The sequence below is a fragment of the Psammomys obesus genome, unplaced genomic scaffold (assembly GCF_907164565.1).
Source record: "Psammomys obesus unplaced genomic scaffold, mPsaObe1.curated_primary_1811, whole genome shotgun sequence".
Taxonomy (NCBI): Eukaryota; Metazoa; Chordata; class Mammalia; order Rodentia; family Muridae; genus Psammomys; species Psammomys obesus.
Window position 1 is genome coordinate 5,977,085 of NW_026590701.1, and position 19,635 is coordinate 5,996,719.

The 19,635-nt window shown below is 39.3% G+C and overlaps 1 protein-coding gene across 1 annotated transcript in view; it reads left to right on the forward strand.

Annotated features, from left to right (window-relative positions):
* Window positions 1-19,635, forward strand: part of Myo3a (myosin IIIA) — a 206,125-nt gene that overhangs the window by 118,469 nt on the left and 68,021 nt on the right. Inside the window, exons 18-19 of the mRNA XM_055608590.1 lie at window positions 4,259-4,469; window positions 6,930-7,074. Coding sequence (XP_055464565.1) covers window positions 4,259-4,469; window positions 6,930-7,074 — 356 coding nt within the window. The remainder of the gene's footprint in view (window positions 1-4,258; window positions 4,470-6,929; window positions 7,075-19,635) is intronic.

Genomic DNA, 19,635 nt, shown 5'->3' on the forward strand with positions numbered 1-19,635 from the left:
GCAGAGATTCAAAGTGAATAAATTGTAATAGAAGAAAGAAGGAAGGAAGGAAGGAAGGAAGGAAGGAAGGAAGGAAGGAAGGAAGGAAGGAAGAAAGAAAAAAGGAAGAAAGAAAGAAAGGAAAGAAAGTTTAAAAAGTTGCTTTGGTCATTAAAATATATTTCTATATAGCAAGAAAACCCAATAATTCACAAAGGAGTATTATTAATATGTATGTAATTAAAATTATTCAAACTATTTCCCAGAACAGACACTTATAGTAATTTGCATTGAAATTACTTATATTTTCATTTTAAAAGAATTATCTCCATCAAAGCAGATGCTGAAACTCATAGCCAAACTTTGGGCAGAGTGTAGGGAATCTTATGAAAGAAGGGGGAGATAGGAAGACCTGGAGAGGACAGGCGCTCCACAAGGAGAGAAACAAATCCAAAAACTCTGGGCCCAGGAGTCTTTTCTGAGACTGATACTCCAACTAAGGTCCATGCATGGAGATAACCTAGAACTCCTGCACAGATGTAGCCCATGGCAGCTCAATCTCCAAGTGGGTCCCTAGTAATGGGAACAGGACTGTATCTGACATGAACTCAGTGGCTGGCTCTTTGAGCAAATCCCCCTGATGTGGGAGCAGCCTTACCAGACCACACAGAAAGACAATGTGGCCAGTCTGATGAGACCTGATAGACTAGGGTCAGATGGAATGGGAAGAAGACCTCCCAGTATCAGTGGACTTGGGGAGGGGCATGGGAGGAGATGAAGGAGAGAGGGTGGGGTTGGGAGGGGAGGAGGGAGGAAGCTACAGGGGGATACAAAGTGAATAAATTGTAATTGATAAAAAGAATTAATAAAAAGAATAATGCTAAAAAAAAAACTAATCAATTAAAAAAGGAGAGAATTCTCTCCAAATCAAGGCCAACTGCTTGTGTTTGCTATGTTTATTGTCACCATTCTCATTTGTGACATGGTTACCTCTTGCTTGAAGTGAATGACCTCCCAGCATTTATTACACATCAGAGTTGACTTTTTCTCAGCTCATTCAGAAACCACTTAACCAGTGTATCTGTGGGCTCTCAGTCTCCCCCTTGACCTCCATCAACAGCCCTGTCCTCTCATCCTCTCCTCCTCTTTCTTCTCCTTCTCTCTCATGTTCCTATCCCTTTCCCTCTCTTTTTCCTCTTTCCTCCCCGATAAATTTTTTGGTTGGCTCCCCTTTTCTCTGTATAAAGAGCATCAAGACTAAGACTGTTTCCAAAGCATTGTCTATAACAATATTTTCTCATGTAAAATGCCGTGCATGTAGAAGACACTCAATGAATATATGTCAGATGAATGAACTATATCTGAATGGACACAAAACATACAGGTCAGTGGATGATAACATTCAGAAGATAACATTCAAATGAAATGACCTCAATGACATTACAATTCAATTAAGACAGCCAACTGCTAACTGTGAGATAGCTAGGGGACATGAATTCTCTCCAAACATCAAGATTTTTAAAGTTTTATTGCATTTGTTTATTTACTTATGTATTGCATGACATGTGTAAAGGTAAGAGGACAATTTGGTTCTCTCCTTCTACCATGTAGGTCCCAGGGTCAAACCCAGTCACCAGGCTTGACATTAAACACCTTTACCCAGTAAACTTTCTGTCACCTCTAAAGAATTCTAAATGCTACAAATTTCAGTGCATGAAAGTACCTAACGAAACACACTTACATAATCCTGAGGTGAGAAAGGACTGAATATCAGAAGAACAAAGACAAATGATCTTTAAAACGAGCTTTAACTATAATATTTAAAATTCTTTCATAGTAAAAGAAAAATACTTTGACATAAATGAACATTTTTGTGAAAATGGAAATGAGGGAAAACATTTGCAACATATATTTCAAAACATCGCTCTAAGCATAAAGACATCGTAAAACCTGACTAAGAAAAGATGAGTATGGAAGGTAGTCTTTCGAAGAAGAATCATTTTGGGGAGAAATCTTTACAAGAAATAATTAAAAGAAATAGAACTGTGGTTCTCGACCTTCCTAATGCTGCAACCCTTTAATATAATTTCTCATGTTGTGGTGAGGCCAACCATAAAATTATTCCATTGCTACTTCATAACTGTAATTTTGCTACTGTTCTGACCTGCAGTGTAAATACCTGATATGCAGGGTGTTTGATGCGTGCTCCCTGTGAAAGTGTCCCTTAAGGAGTCATGACCCACAGGTGGAGAACCACTGAAATAGAAGAGTTTTTTTCCCACCAAATTGGGTACTTTAAAAATGAAAAATGACTGGCATCTAAAAATTGTATTTATCTTTTTGGACTTTCATTGGCCAGTAAGAACAGAATTAGCAAGTATTTGGAGGGCAATTAAACAGCTGTGTCAAAAAGTTTAAATGTGAGTTAAATAGGTTGGAACAATTGTAGAGTTTCTCTGATCTTTTATGCTCAAGATATTTATGTTAGTATTTTCTTTACAATTATGCACATGGTGAAACAACTTAAATATGCAGTGATTTTATTTTATTATCTTAGTATGTCTTGTGTGTGCAGTCATGGCTGCTGTGAGTTTGCCTGTGCAGTGGCCAGCAAGCGATGCTACAAAGCAGATGTCACAGTTTGTTTGTTTTTTCGTTTCCAAGTTTACTTTTTTTAAATTTTTTATTAATTACACTTTATTCATTTTGTATCCCCCCATAAACCCCTCCCTCCTACCCTCCCGATCCCACCCTCCCTCCCCTTTCTGCATGCATGCCCCTCCCCAAGTCCACTGATAGGGGAGGTTCTCCTCTCCTTTCTGATCATAGTCAATCAGTTCTCATCAAAAGTGGCTGCACTGTCATCCCCTTGGCCTGGTAAGGCTGCTCCCCCCTCAGGGGGAGGTGATCAAAGAGCAGGCCAATCAGATTATGTCAGAGGCAGTCCCTGTCCCCATTACTATGTAACCCACTTGGACACTGAACTGCCATGGGCTACACCTGTGCAGAGGTTCCAGGTCATCTCCACGAATAGTCCTCGGTTGGAGTATGAGTCTCTGGGAAGTTCCCTGTGTTCAAATTATCTTGTTCTGTTGCTCTCCTTGTGGAGTTCCCATCCCCTCCAGCTCTTACTATTTCCCACTTCTTACATAAAATTCCATTCACTCTGATTTTTAAAATTACTAGCATATTGATATAAATGCTACAATGTTGTTCTGCAATTTTAGCTGTTAATAGATAATGAAAATGGGAAATGTTTAGAATATTGTATTGCGATACAGTGTTCATGCAGACTAATGACTATGGCCATACCAATAAGGAAAGAGAATTGTGTTAACTTGGAACACAGAATTTCCTTACGCACCATATGTGGCTCTTGAAAGTGAAAAAATAGGTCAAGACAGAGTTCAGTGATCTTGGTCACAAATCAAAACTCATTGTCAAAGTCTTAAGAGTACACTCAAAATGTTGGAAAATTTTTTAGATGGAGTAACTGATTTGAAGATGTAGCCTCTCTTCATGCTAAAGGCTAAAAATGCCTATTGTAGGTGAGGCGATGGCTCAGTGGTAGAGCCCTGACTCAGTATACACAAAGCCCTGGGCTCAGCCCTCTGCACAAAAAGATGCTTTTCATTTTAAAAAAAAATTAATTTTCCTAACTGAGTTCCAGCATCATTAAATGTAAATCCCTATGCTATCTGGATATCATTAAATATTAAACATGTTTATGTCAGTATCATGTTTTGACAAAATTTAGCACTTAGAATATGAAACAAAAAGAAAGCTTAATAAGTACAGGGGAAAAAAGAAGTACAGAAAAGTCAAGTCCCTGCTGTCACATGCGCATCTCAAAATATCATTCACTTTTCTTGTTTGAGGACCCCTCTAAGCCCTAGGTAGCTTTCTAATTCATTTTTACATTCTAGAAATAAGCACATAATAGTTATATTAAAATTATACCAAAAGTATCCATTGGGCTTTTGAAATATTTAGCCTAACTTGGTGAACTTAGTGTTAGCGTCTGCACACTGTCAGCTGTTTCCTTCTTCACACAGTCTGTGTTGTTGTGTGGCAGCAGGCAGCACCCACAGTTTGGCCAGGGAAGGCGCGAAGAATCAAGGGGCAGGGAGACTAGTGCTGAGCGGTGGCTCCTTTGGGCACTCTGAAACGGTCACATGTTTATGTAACGTCAGGTGCTGCAGCTGAATTTAGACATTTCTGTTTTCTGAAGCCAGAATCATTTTCCCTGTCTTCTAACAATAATCTATTGGTTTTACAGCTGCCTCTTTGCTTTGCATTCAAGCGGATGAGCTACAGGAAGCTCTTACTTCACACTGTGTGGTCACTAGAGGAGAAACCATTATACGACCCAACACAGTAGAGAAAGCTAGTGATGTCCGAGATGCCATGGCTAAAACTTTATATGGACGTCTCTTCAGCTGGATAGTCAACTGTATTAACAGTTTGCTGAAGCGTGACACATCAGCAAGGTGAATGTCCTATACAACTGGTTTTTTGCAAATGTTACACACTGTGTCTGTTTTGGATTTGTATGAGTCCCTTTGAATATGTTTCTGATTTGGTTTAATTTAATTATCAAAGTTGCAATCCTATTGATATGCTTCATCTCCTAGTAGCACATCACATTATCTTTCCGTGTAACTGAATTATCTTGATTGCTATAATGAAAACTGTAGCAATTCTAGTAATCACGGTAGAAAGTGATTTTAAGTGTGGCATCATGTTATCAGTTCAAATGTTCTTTTAATTAAACTATGTACTGTGAAGTTTGTACCATTTTACACTTGTATAAAATGTCAGTCCAGCAGTTCTTTGTTTTTGTTTCATGGCCTTAAATTAAACCATGACTACAACACAAACTATCTTTTTATCTTTAACTCTCACTGCACGCTACAGGAATAGGTGCTGTGACTTCTAAAGAAATTTGATTCTAAAGTGGACGAGAGCATGGTAGGTTCTAGTCATCATAGCCTGCGTATGAGCACTGGCACCTTGCATCTGTGGTCCTCCTGGACCATTATTTTAGAAAGAAAGGGATCATAGCCACCATTGATTGGAAAGTCTTCACATTCTATCTGTAGTTTTTCTGCCATAGGTCATAGGATTTTTAGAAATGTTACATGTGGAAAAGCAAGATGGATGCCTACATTAAGATGACCTTGTCTTTATTTGCACCTGCTTATTAAGTACAAAAAAATCATCTTACACGTACTTCACGGAAGCAATTCTTCATTTATTTCTACTAAAGTGCATCCTATATTATATTACAGAGCTAGGCTATCTAGATTCTCCATTGTTGCCCTGTGGTCCTAACTTCCTGGATGTCACAATGTCCCTGAACTTCCCCAGAGCCCTACTAAGCTGAGTCTCAGATCATAACACTTTTGCCCAGAATGACTTAATAGCAAAATGACTTTTTGTTCACTTGTGGTTATGTCTATGACATTAAGAATCTTGTAAACATGGAGATATCCAGAAATGTTTTGACATTTGTATATTTCACATAATGAAAACAAGATGTTTAGAACTGTTTGCCCACTTTTTTAGCTCTTCGCTGCAGGTTCAGCACTAGATGACACCCAGAAAGGGCAATGCTAAAAATCTCATTGCTGCATGTCTGCTGAATAAGAATTGCCCTTATGTTAACCAGAACTAGCCAAGACTTAGTTTCTTTTAATTACAATTAGAAAAAAAAACCTGAACCAAGCCCTGCTGTGATAGTTTAGTCTGTCAGGTTAAACACTGAGATTTCTTGTTGACGCTGTTGTTGCTGTTAGAGGTGGTCTGTTTGTGCACCCCGGCTGACCTAGAACTCTCTCAGCCCCCTTGTTTTGGGATTACAGATGTGTGACACCACACTCAGTGGGACTAAAGTTTTGGAAATCTAATTTTTACTCTGAGCTCAGACTCAGTCACTTTCCCCAAACATGGGAGCACCTGAGGAGTTCATCCAGTCCCACATCTTCAGCATGTAACACCAAGAATGGCCTACACTACTTAAAAGGTGGACACAAAGGAAAGCTTTTGTAGTTTTTTTTAAGTACATACTAAAATTACTTCATTCTATCATTTATTGAGAGAATCAACAATTTTAATCAGTTACCTAATTTTCAGTGAACAGCACTAACAATTTGGGATAGCAGAAAGAATTGTGCATTTGAGATAAAACAATATTTAATTGTTTTAAAGTTTGTCTGTTTGATTGATTCACACCCTCCACCCCCGTGTTAGTTTTACTTGTTTGGTTTGAAGCAGGATCTCACTATGCAGCCAGATCTGAACTGTCTCCTAAGTGCCAAGAATACAGGCGTGTACCACCAGAGCCGGCTTAAAGTGTTTAACTATCAGATGAATCTCTACATATTTACATCTTTCTCTATGTCATCATTTGATCTGTATTTAAATATGAATTAGCAACTAAATAAAAAACAAATAACAGTCCTTTGAGAATGATTAAGACACTTGTAGAAAGACCTTTTAAAGTTTAAGAGAATGTCTGCCTCTTTGGTACAGTTTTGATTATCTGTATGTTTGCAGTGCTCTGAGTGTTGGCCAGGTTATGATTCTTGGCTCAAACAGGCCTGTGACTTTCTGCTTCCAGCCCATGAAAGGAAGTTCCTTACTTCGGTTTAGATGTGTAAGAGGATGGGAGTGGGTTCTACAGTAAGAATACTGTTCTATGTGTATATTAAAACAAAGATGACAGAGGTAAAACTAGTTTTAATATACACATAGAACAGTATTCTCCTTACTCTAGAACCCACTCCCATCCTCTTACACATCTAAAGAGAAGTAAGGAACCTAGCCAGTACTCAGAGACACTTGTTTAATTAACCCAGCCATCAATGGGAATTCCAGGACATTGTGCTATGCATTGCCTCCTAAGGAAATGAGCAATAACTCAAGGAACACTTCTTTAAATCTTCCAGTGGGAATGAGGAGCTAAGCATCGGCATTCTTGATATATTTGGCTTTGAAAATTTCAAGAAAAATTCCTTTGAACAGCTGTGCATTAACATCGCAAATGAACAGATCCAATATTATTTTAATCAGCACGTGTTTGCATGGGAACAGGTATGTTGAAGTAAGGACTAAAGATGCATGTGTGTGCTAGTGCATAATTACATAAAGTAGATGATATGCCTTAACATGCAAAGACAAAGAAAACATTTACTTTTCTCTGTGCCAGCAGGAAAAAGACAAACAGAAAATACAGTGTGAACTTAGTGTGACTAGACCAGATGTCTAGACTAGACTAGATGCTCTGAATCCTTCACTCCAAATGAGTATACTTCTCTTTAAAACTTAACGACTTTGAGCCTCCACAAACAAAAGCATTTTCTTTGTGTCTACCAGTATCTATTTTTTAAAGAATGCATTGCTGAAATTCTGTTTGAAATTTCAATATTCATCTACAGTGCATTAAACTTTCTCAAATCCTAGTATCTAAACAACAGAATGCAAGATAATGGGTTAGATGCAAATGCCATGAAGCAGTAATTTTGTCAGGTACAATGTGTAATTTATGGTTCAGCTCAGTAATATTTCTCTTTAGAGAAATCAGAGACTTGAATTGCATTTGGCACACTGTCATATTAAGACTATTTAAATTGTTTTATTAAATCTAAAAGAGCTATATTTAATATCAGTCCGCATGCCATTTATCACCTTCAAATTATGTTACTTTGTTTGGTGTTTACAGAATTAGAACTGATGTTTTAATTTAAATTATGTAAATTAGAGGTGCTTGAATTTTTTCATTTAGAAGGTTCAGACTTCATTTCCAAACTGCAGTTTGGAAACACTGGCCACAAAGCCTGTCGGTCTTGGCACTTCTTCGTCCAAGGAAAGGACACAAACCTATGAAACTATCTTTGTTTGCTTAGTCCTCTCCCTGCCCCATGCCAGGTTCTAGTAGATATGCACTGTTCTGCTCTTCCTAACCCTCTTATGGTCCTCTTTCCCCATCTCTCGATTGGTATCCTCCCAATGCCCAGTTGTGTCATTAAATCACTTTAAAAATAAGAGCAAGCAGAAGCCCTAAAGCCCTTCTTTACTCTGCTTGTCCAAAACAGCATGGTTAATATGCCTTTCACTACACTGACTTCTTCCCCCACCTCAAGAAATGTAATACACAGCATCTGTTTCAGCCTCCCCTGCTACACTGAAATGGCTCCAGCCTTACTATTGATATGGCCTTTTTCACCAGCCCATAAACTCCTCTGTCCAAGAGCAAGATCATCTCATAATTATTTTAGTGCTCTCAGAGGCTGACATATCACAAGTTTTTAATACATATTAATTAAATTAGTGTAATTTTGCTCTAATACCTCAATATAGAACCCTTTCAAATCAGAGACTGAAATCAGTAAACTTGTTTGCTATAGATTTTACTGTAAAGCAGCAGCGCCTCCTCATCACCCATCTGATAAGTTCATGGCTTCGTGCTGTCAAACCACATCAATGTTTTCTTAAAGAGTTAGAACCTGCTTTCACTGTAACTAGCCTTAGACCCAGGTGCAGATGTATCAAGAAGTTACTGATATTTACAACATATAGAATGTTGATGTTCATAGAGCACTTGATTAGTAAACTTTCATTTCACCCATGATCCTAATGCTTTCCTTTTGTCTTTGGGTTTGCTAATTAAAAAAAAAAAAACAAAAAAAAACAAAAAAAACACACAACTATCTTACAGCAACTTTTAAATATCTTTGAGAAATCTAAAAGAAATTCTTCCAAATAACCAACTCCCACCCCCGCAAATGCCTTAGACAGTAACTTCATAAGTAAAGCACTTGTCTTACTTAAACAACAACAAAAAAATGGATTATTCCATGACTGAATTCTAAACAATGATTTACTATGAAATTATTTTCCAGTTAATGCAATTTCAATTTTAATTTTGTTGCAGTGCTTCATTGGATACTGTAGGAAAGTTGGTTACAAATATATTTTGAGTATCATCCCCTGGTTTTACTCCCACTATTTTGTTTTAGGAGTAAAACATCTTTTTGTTATAAACCAGAATAGACCACACTGTATTTGTTACATTTTCACTACTGTCACCAAAATATCTAAGAAAGCAACTTAAAAGGAAAAATTACTTTGTTTAAGAAATCTGAAGAGATAGTAAGACCTGGAGGGGATAGGAGTTCCACAAGGAGAGCAACAGAACCAAAAAATCTGGGCACAAGGGTCTTTTCTGAGACTGATATTCCAACAAGGACTGTTCATGTATATAACCTAGAACTCCTGCTCAGATGTAGCCCATGGTAGCTCAGTGTCTAAGTGGGTACCCTAGTAAGGGGAACAGGGACTGTCTCTAACATGAACTCAGTGGCTGCCTTTTTGATCACCTCTCCCTGAGTGGGGAGCAGCCTTGCCAGGCCACAGAGGAAGACAATGCAGCCAGTCCTGATGAGACCTAATAGACTAGGGTCAGATGGAAGGGGAGGAGGGCCTCTCCTATCAGTGAACTTGGAGAGGGGCATAGGAGGAGATGAGGAATGGAGGGTAGGATTGGGAGAGAATGAGGGAGGGGAAATAGCTAGGATACAAAGTGAATAAACTGTAATTAATATAAAAAATAAAAATTAAAAAATCTTAAAATTAAAAAAAAAGAAAAGAAATCTGAAGGTTCTATCTGCAGCTGCTTCCCTGTGTGTGTGGGCAGGGCTTTGGGAAAACTGACGGAGTATCTTACCTTGTGGCTGACAGAAAGCAGGACAGAACTAGAGGCTTGCTATAACCTTCAAAGAAATGTCCACTATCTTCAGACAGGGCCAACCTCCTGAAGTTCCCATCACCTTCCAAAACAGCACTTCCAATTGGAGGTCAAGCTTCAATGTGTGAGCTTTTAGAGATATCACAAAGCACAGAATGTAATAAAACATGCTTAATGACCATTTTACAATGGTATCCACATTAATAGCTTGTCAGATAGACAGCGTTACATTTCTTGGAAAGTTGATGTCCCAGTAATGACCATTTCTGCTGTCTATTATTCTGTTTCCCCTCTGAGAAAGATTCAAGCATCCTCACCTGGGTCCTCCCTGTTACTTCGATTTGTTGGGTCTGTAAATTATAGTGTCCTTATCCTGTCCTGTATTGCTAATATCCACTTACAAGTGAATACATACTATGTGTTTCTGGGTCTGGGTTACCTCACACAGGATGATAGTTTCTGCTTCCCACCATTTGCCTATAAACTTCATGATTTCCTTGTTTTTAATAGCTGAGTAGTATTCCATTGTGCAAATGTACCACACTTTTTTTATTCATGCTTCAGTTGAGGGACATCTGGGTTGTTTCCAATTTCTAGTTATTACGAATGAAACTGCTATATTGTGTGGAGGGGACCTTTTGAGTGTGCCCAGGAGTGGAATAGCTGGGCATTGAGGTAGAGCTATTCCCAATCTGTAGGCTGACATTTTGTTCAGGGTCCTATTGACAGTGTCCTTTTCCTTACAGAAGCTTTCAGTTTCATGAGGTCCCAACACCCTCAATATGATATGACGATTTTTAGTACTTATTTTGGGTCATTTGATCTCACTTTGTTTATACAGTTTTTAATAAAGATAATTACAATGAAATGTACAGTTAGAATAGAGCCATATAATTGCTGTCATTTTGTTTGTGTTTAACTGACATACAAAGCAATGAGTTTTATTATGGCTTTTTTATGTAAACATTATTTTTATTAGTGTCCTACCCTTATTTCTCTCTCCCATTCCCTATCCCTCCTGTCTTGCACCTTACACTCCAAGTAGTCCCCTGCCCACTTTCACATCAAATATAGTTAGTTGTTTCTCCTGTCTTCTATAAAACACTTCTTTCTCTTATGATTCCCTTTCTAGTTAACCATAATGTATGTATAAAAAAATTAAACATTAAAACTCATACATGGAGCCATTTGTCGGAGTCCAGCTGATTTTACTTAACACAACATTTGCAAATCGGTTCCCTTCGAGGTTGAGCAGCTGCAGGCTCATTTATTCCGGAAGAGAGAGTGGGTTATATAGCTTTGGGCAACCAATCAGGTTCCTCCACACCATCTTGGAGCCTGCCATTGGTTGTTCATCTTGGGCAGACTCTCCAGTGTGAGGTCACGAGGTCACGTGCTTTCTGCCAGCCTGACTGCTTCTGTAGTCACATCAGCAGAACAGACCATGAGTGCCACAAGCCACGATCTCTAAAGACCCTTTGCCAGGCATGTCCACAAGTTATTTTTTTAGAAGTGTTTTGTTTTGGTGTGGTTGTTTGTTTGTTTTGTTGTTGGGTGAGGGTTTTATTCTTGCTTGGGATTGCTTTAACTATCTTTTGTGTTTCCATGTGATTTTTTTTAAATATTTTTTTCTGTGCTATGAAGAATGTCACTGAGATTTTGATGAGTATTTCATTGACTCCCCAAATTGCTTTTGGTAATACACCCATTTGCATGTTATAGAGTTTGCCCAGCCCATAAACACTGGAAGTTTTCCTTTGTTTAATGCCTTCTTCTGCTTATTTTTTCTAGCGTCTTACAGATTTCATTGCAGAAGTCTTTTACCTCCTTCTTTTGGTTCATTCTTAGTTATTTTAACTTCTTTGAAACTCTTGCCAGTGGGACTTGCTTTCTTGGCAAGTTTGTTGTTGCTATATAAAAAAGCTACTGATTTTTGTGCATTGATTTTATAAACTGCAATTTTGTTTAAAAGTTCATCAGATCTGCAGGTTTTCTAGCAGGGAATGGGAATTCTGTAGAATGTTTCTCTTCCATGCACCATAATCTGGGTTCAATCCTCACCACTGCACCACTCTCCCTGCAAGCCTCACCCAGCTTCCTTTGCTGTCGGAATTCCAGACCTTCTCTTCTCAGCTCTTGGGGGTGCTCCTATGGGCAGTTCACTGTCAAGGCACTGGGGCAGCGTGCCAGCTGGGCCTACTTGCTGGATTTTCTGCCTGGAAAATTACAGCATAGAATTGACAAACTAAACTATGTTTTTTTTTCTTTTACAAAGTTTTAATTACAAAAAAAGATGAGAAAGAAATCCTTGAAAGTAAAATATTTCAAAATATAGAAAATCAATTTTCTCCTGTAGCATCTTCTTATCACAAATAAATGTCTCACTATTGTGTGCCTGCCGATAGAATATAAATTTGTAGAATACATTTTGAATTTTAAAGAGTTTTCAAGACTAGGAACATCACACAGAAATCAACTAGTTTGAGCAGTTGCAATATACTTTTTTTCTGACTGAGTAAGCTTGTCTAGGGGACACCATTCTACAGTGTCTCTCTCCAAACTTCAACATAATGCAGGTTAAATAAAAACATGGATAATTTGTTAGCAACTGTCCAAAATACTTTCTTATTAAATTTTTTGTCAAGTATAACATAATGACCAGAGTCATCTGAAGTCCATGGTGTGCAGCATTCTCTCCAACTTGGCTTCAGCATCAACATAACAGTGAGTCTAAGAAGTGGGAAATAGTAAGAGCTGGAGAGGACAGGAACTCCACAAGGAGAGCAACAGAACAAGAAAATTTGAACACAGGGAACTTCCCAGAGACTCATACTCCAACCAAGGACTATCCGTAGAGATAACCTAGAACCCTGACAATGCAGCCACTTCTGATGAGAACTGATAGACTAAGATCAGAAAGAAGGAGAGGAGGACCTCCCCTATCAGTGGACTTGGGGAGGGGCATGCATGCAGAAAGGGGGGGGGTGGGACCGGGAGGAAAGGAGGGAGGGGCTTATGGGGGGATACAAAATGAATAAAGTGTAATTAATAAAAGTTAAATAGAAAAAATAGAAAAAAAAAACAGTGAGTCTAGGTTGTTTGGAGAACGAAAGGGCCCCTTTAGCCCTTTAGTTCAATAGATGTTATCCAAGCTCTGTAACAGAAGCTTCATTTGGTGAGAAGAGATGGCCAGTTGGGTCTCTCTTTCCCATTATTTGGTGATTTTATTTAGATCACTTTCATATATGTATATATTTTAGTTTTCTCCTATATTAGATTTCTATACTACTCCTCAAATGGCCTTTAATTTTAACTGTCTCTCCACACAATCTCTCCAGCTACCCTCTCTCCGCACTTGATCCTTCCATTCCTATACTCCCCCAGATCCATAAATATCTGTTCTATTTTCCTTTCCTAATAATGTCTGTCTTCTCCAGTCCCTTTTCCTATACCATCATCTGTGTTTCTATGGCTTGTTGCTTGGTTATCATTCACTGACTTAACAGTTAATATCCATATATACATGAATACAATATTCATCTTTCTGGGTCTGGGATAGCTCATTCAATATGATTTTTTTTGTTCCATCCATTTGCCTGCATATGTCATGATGGCATTTTCTAACAGTTGAGTAATACTCCGTTGTGTAAATGTACCACATTTTTTATACATTCCTCTGTTGGACATCCAGATTGTTTAAGATTTCTAGCTGTTCTGAATAGTGTATCAGTGAACATAGGTGAACAACTGTATCTGTGATAGGGTAAAGTGTCATTTGGGTATATGCCCAAGAATTATAGCTGGATTTTGAGGCTGATCGATTCTCAACTTCCCAAGTAACCACCACACTGATGTCCATAATAGCTCTACAAGCTTGCAGTCCTACCAACAATGTATGAGAATACTCCATGCATTACCATACTCAGCATGACCTGTCACTTGTGGAAAATTGATTTTTCAAAACAATTCTTTGGGTTTCTGTTTGTTTTAGTTTAGTTTGTTTGTTTGTTTGTTTTTTATTTTTCTTTTTAGTTACATTTTGTTAACCCTGTGTCCCAGCTGTATCCCGCTCCCTCATTCCCTCCCCAACCCCACACTCCCTCCCTGGTCTCCTCCCTGCCCCTTTCCAAGTCCCCTGATAGGGGAGGACCTCCTCCCCTTTCATCTGACCCTGTTTTATCAGGTATCTTCAGGGCTGGCTGCAAAGTCCTACTCTGTGGCCTAACAGACTGCTCCTCCCCTGGGGGGGGTGTCAAACAGCCTGCCCTTGAGATCCTGTTAGAAATAGTCCGTGTTCCCCTTACTTTGAAAAACTACTTGGTTACTGAGCTACCACAGGCCACATCCGAACAGAAGTTCTAGGTTATATCCATAGATGGTCCTTGGTTGAGTGTCAGTCTCAGAAAAGACCCTGTGCCCAGATATATTTGGTCCTTGTAGAGCTCCTATCCTTTCCATATCATACTAACTTCCCTTCTTTCATATGATTCCCTGCACTCTGCCGAGGGTTTGGTTATGAGTCTTAGTGTCTATTTTGAAACACTGCTAGGTAGAGTCTTTCAGATGCCTTTTGTGGTAGACTCCTGTCATAAGTTCAATGCACATCCCATTTGTCTTTCTAAATGAGGATTAATCACCTTCGCCTGTGTCCACTTTCTTGATTATCTTCTTTAGGTGTGTAGATTTCATTATGTTTATCATGTCTTGTAGGTCTATATAAGCGAGTATATACCTAGTTTGTCTTTCTCCTTCTGGGATACTTCACTCAGAATGATCTTTTCTAGATCCCACCACTTGCCTGCAAATTTCATGATTTCCTCCTTTTTGATTGCTGAGTAGTATTCCATTGTGTAAAAATACCACAATTTCTGTATCCATTCCTCCGTTGATGGACATCTGGGTTGTTTCCAAGTTCTGGCTATTACAAATAAAGCTGGCAGGATGGCCATTTTCACAATGTTAATCCTACCAATCCATGAGCACGGGAGATCTTTCCATCTTCTGAGATCTTCTTCAATTTCTTTCTTCAAAGACTTGAAGTTTTTCTCAAACAGGTATTTCACTTGCTTGGTTAGAGTCACACCAAGGTACTTTATGTTATTAGTGGCTATTGTGAAGGGTGTTGTTTCCCTAATTTCTTTCTCAGCCTTTTTGTCTTTGGTATACAAGAGGGCTTCTGATTTTTTTGAGTTGATTTTGTATCCTGCCACTTTGCTGAAGGTGTTTATCAGCTGAAGAAGTTCTCTGGTTGAATCTTTGGGTTCGCTCATGTATACTATCATATCATCTGCAAATAGTGACACTTTGACCTCTTCCTTTCCGATTTGTATCCCCTTGATCTCCTTTACTTGTCTTATTGCTCTGGCTAGGACTTCAAGTACAATGTTAAAGAGATATGGAGAGAGTGGGCAGCCTTGTCTTGTCCCTGATTTCAGTGGGATTGATTTAAGTTTCTCTCCATTGAGTTTGATGTTGGCTATAGGCTTGCTGTATATTGCCTTTACTATCTTTAGGTATGTGCCTTGTATCCCTGATCTCTCCAAGACTTTAAACATAAATGGGTGTTGGACTTTGTCAAATGCTTTTTCAGCATCTAAGGAGATGATCATGTGGTTTTTCTCCTTCATTTTGTTTATGTGGTGGATTACATTGATGGATTTCTGTATGTTGAACCACCCTTGCATTCCTGGGATGAAGCCTACTTGGTCATGGTGGATGATATCTTTGATGTGTTCTTGGATTCGGTTTGCAAGTATTTTATTGAGTATTTTTGCATCAATGTTCATAAGAGAGATAGGTCTGAAGTTCTTTTTTTGTTGGATCTTTGTGTGGTTTAGGTATCAAAGTGACTGTGGCTTCATAGAATGAGTTTGGTAGTGTTCCTTCTGTTTCTATTTTATGGAATAGTTTGAGGAGAATTGGTGTTAGTACTTCTTTGAAGGTCTTGTAGAATTCTGTGCTGAAGCCATCTGGTCCAGGGCTTTTTTTGGAGGGGAGACTGTTAATGACTGCTTCAATTTCCTTGGGAGATATAGGACTATTCAGTCTTTCTACCTGATCTTGACTTAATTTTGGTAGATGGAATCTGTCAAGAAAGTTATCCATTTCATTTAGATTTTCAAATTTTGTGCCATATAGGCTTTTTTGTAGTATGACCTAATAATCGTTTGGATTTCCTCAGTGTCTGTAGTTATGTCCCCATTTTCCTTTCTGATTTTGCTGATTTGTATGGTTTCTCTCTGCTTTTTAGTTAGTTTGGCTAAGGGTTTGTCTATCTTGTTGATTTTCTCAAAGAACCAGCTTTTTGTTTCATTGATTCTTTGGATAATTTTATTTGTTTCTAATTGATTGATTTCTGCCCTTAGTTTGATTATTTCCAGCTGTCTGCTCCTCTTGGGTGTATCTGCTTCTTTTTTTTCTAGGTTTTTCAGTTGGGCCATTAAGTTGTTTGTATGTGATGTTACGGATTTCTTCTTGTAGGCACTTAGTGCTATAAATTTTCCTCTGAGCACTGCTTTCAATGTGTCCCATAAATTTGGGTATGTTGTGCCTTCATTTTCATTGAATTCTAGAAAGTCTTTAATTTCTTTCTTTATTTCTTCCTTGACCCAGCTGTCATTGAGTAGTAAGTTGTTCAGTTTCCATGTGTGTGTCGGCTTTTTGTTGTTTCTGTTGTTGTTGATGTCCAGCTTTAGTCCATGGTGGTCAGATAGTATACAAAGGATTATTTCAATCCTTTTGCATCTGTTGAGGCTTGCTTTGTGACCAACTATATGGTCTATTTTGGAGAAGGTTCCATGTGGTGCTGAAAAGAAGGTGTACTCTTTTGAGTTTGGGTGAAAAGATCTGTAGATATTTATTAGGTCCATTTGATTTAGGGATTCTGTGAGTGCTTTTATTTCCCTATTTGGTGTCTGTCTGGTTGATCTGTCCCTTGATGAGAGTGGGGTGTTGAAGTCTCCCACTATTAAGGTATTAGGATCAATGTATGATTTAAGCTTTAATATTGTTTCATTTACGAATGTAGGTGCTCTTGTATTTGGGGCATAGATATTCAAAATTGTGATGTCCTCTTGTTGGATTTTTCCTTTGATGAGAATATAGTGGCCCTCCTTATCTTTTTTGATTAACTTGGGTTGAAAGTCTATTTTATTAGATATTAGGATGGCTACTCCAGCTTGTTTTCTGGAACCATTTGCTTGAAAAACATTTTTCCAGCCCTTTACTCTGAGGTAGTGTTTATCTTTGTTGCATAGGTGTGTTTCTTGGATGCAACAGAATGTTGGGTCCTGTTTCCGTAACCATTCTGTTAGCCTGTGTCTTTTTATTGGTGAGTTGAGTCCATTAATATTGATAAATAATATTGACCAATGCATGTTAGTTCCTTTTGTAATGGAGTCGATGATCTTACCTTGTTTCATTGCTTGTTTTCTTTTCCTTTTTGTTGGGATATTATCTGTATGCCCTGTTTTCTTGGGTGAATTCGTTTTCGTTGGATTGGAGTTTTCCTTCTAGTATCTTCATTGGGGTTGGTTTGCTGTATAGATATTGCGTAAATTTAGTTTTGTCATGGAATATTTTGTTTTCTCCATCTATGTTGATTGAAAGCTTTGCAGGGTATAGTAGTCTGGGTTGACATTTGTGATCTCTTAGAGTCTCCATGATGCTTGCCCAGGCCCTTCTGGCTTTCATAGTTTCTGATGAGAAGTCTGGTGTGATTCTGATAGGTCTACCTTCATATGTTACTTGGCCTTTTTCCCTTGCTGCTTTTAATATCTTTTCTTTGTTCTGTAGATTTAGTGTTTTGACTATGATGTGACGTGATGTGTTTCTTTTCTGGTCTAGTCTATTTGGTGTTCTGTAGGCCTCTTGTATATTTATGGACATCTCTTTCTTTAAGTTGGGAAAATTTTCTTCTATGATTTTTTTGAAAATATTTTCTGGACCTTGGAGCCTGGAGTCTTCTTTTTCATCAATTCCTATTATTCTTAGATTTTGTCTTTTCATAGCATCCTTGATTTCTTGGATATTTTGTGATTGGAATTTTTCTGATTTTACTTTTTCTTTGAGAGAAGTATCAATTTCTGCAAGTGTGTCTTCAGCTCCAGAGATTCTCTCTTCCATCTCTTGTATTCTGTTGGTGATGCTTACTTTTGTGGTTCCTGATCTTTTCTCCAAGTTCTCCAGCTCAAGAGTTTTCTCATTTTGTGTTTTCTTTATTGATTCTAATTCTGTTTTCATGCCTTGCACCATTTCTTTTATGTGTTTGAATTTGGATTCCTGTCTCTCTACGATGGATCCTATTTCTTTGTTCATTTCCTTTTTGTATGCCACTAATTTTTTCTCTACTTGTGCCTCTATTTGTTTGGCTATGTTTGCCTGTGTTTCTTTAAGGGTTTTGTCTATTTCTTCTTTCTTTACCTCCAATTGACTGGCCAACTCTTTGAAAGATTTGTTCATTTCCTCCTTATGAGCCTCAAATAATTGAGCAAGCATGGCTTTAAGGTCATTTTCCTGTGCTTCTGATGAATTGGAGTATCCATCGATTTTGGGGTGTGCTGGTGAAGTCATGATGTCCTGATTTATGTTGGAAGTGTTCTTTCGCCTACCCCTGGCCATTGGCTTATCTGAGACCTTCCCTGTTTGTTTTTGGATTCTGCCGATCAGACTGGTACTGTCTCTCTCTCGAGTCTGGAGAATTCTTCAGGAAGTTGAGAGAGGTCCCGTGTCCTTAGCGTATGCTGAGGACTAGCTGTACCTGTGGGAGGAAAGTACGCAGGCGCAAACAGAGGCAAATGCAAGTGTGCGTGCGTGCGTGTGTATATGTGTGTGTGTGTGTGTGTAAGTGGGTGTGGGCGTGTGTCTCGAGGGACAGAGTGATGGCTAATGTTGAACCCTTGAGTGTGTGGGAGGGGCTCTGCAATGTATATGTCGCAGGCGCTAGTGATGATCGCAGCGCAATTTCTGGCATTAACTGCCTTAACTCCTCAATTAGACCCACAGAGCAGGAACTTCAATGTTCCAAGTGCCCCTCTGTTTCCCAAAGTGGGTATATGGGTCGGAGGGGGTTCAATGCCTGGCTTCTGTTTTAGAAGAACCCAGGATCAGTGGAGCTGCAGATTCTCAAGGGTGCACTCACTTACAGGCAGGACACTTGGCAGAGATCGGCGTATCTGGGCTCTCTGCTCTCTGGTTTGGCCCTGCTTCTTTGATGTGCTCTGCCAGTTCCGTGCTGCTGTCACTGCCAGGTTATGAGGTCTTGCTGCAGCTGGAGATTTCAGGGTGGTCACGTCAGTGTGAATCGGGGTAACCAGCCTTTCTGTTCTCTGGTTTGGCCCTGGTTAGTCTTAAACTGGAGGGCTGATGTGCCCCGCCAGCTCAGTGCTGCTCCGCCGCCAGGTTAGAAAGTCCCGCTGTAACTGGAGACTAGGTTGCTAGTCCAGATGCTTTCTGGGAAGTCCTGGGGTCTCTTTACTGTGCTCTCCAAGCTTCGGAGGCCCAGCGCCTGGTGTGTCTAGCTTGTATGGCGTTTCTGTCTGGTTTTGGTGAGTATATAGCGTATTCTCTGTCACTGTGGGATTGGGCGGGCCGTACCATCAGTGATGGCGCTCCTGCGGAGCTAGTATGGCGTCTAGCAGACTCGGGCCCTGGGAGGATGGTGCAGCCGCCGCGCGTGAATCTGGGGCTCCGAGACACAGTACTGCTGGCCTTTGCCGATAAAGGGCTTGGGGCTCCGCCTCAGTGGCTGCAGGCCCCAGGCAGTTAGGTCTGCGCTGAGAAAGGCGAGTCCGCTGTGCCGAGGAGGAGAGAGGTCTGGGGGAGGGGAGTGCCGAGAGATCAAAGGATCGTTTCTCACCTTCCCCAAACAAGTCCCTGGGTGACCCAAGACCAAGGTTTTCACCTCCTGC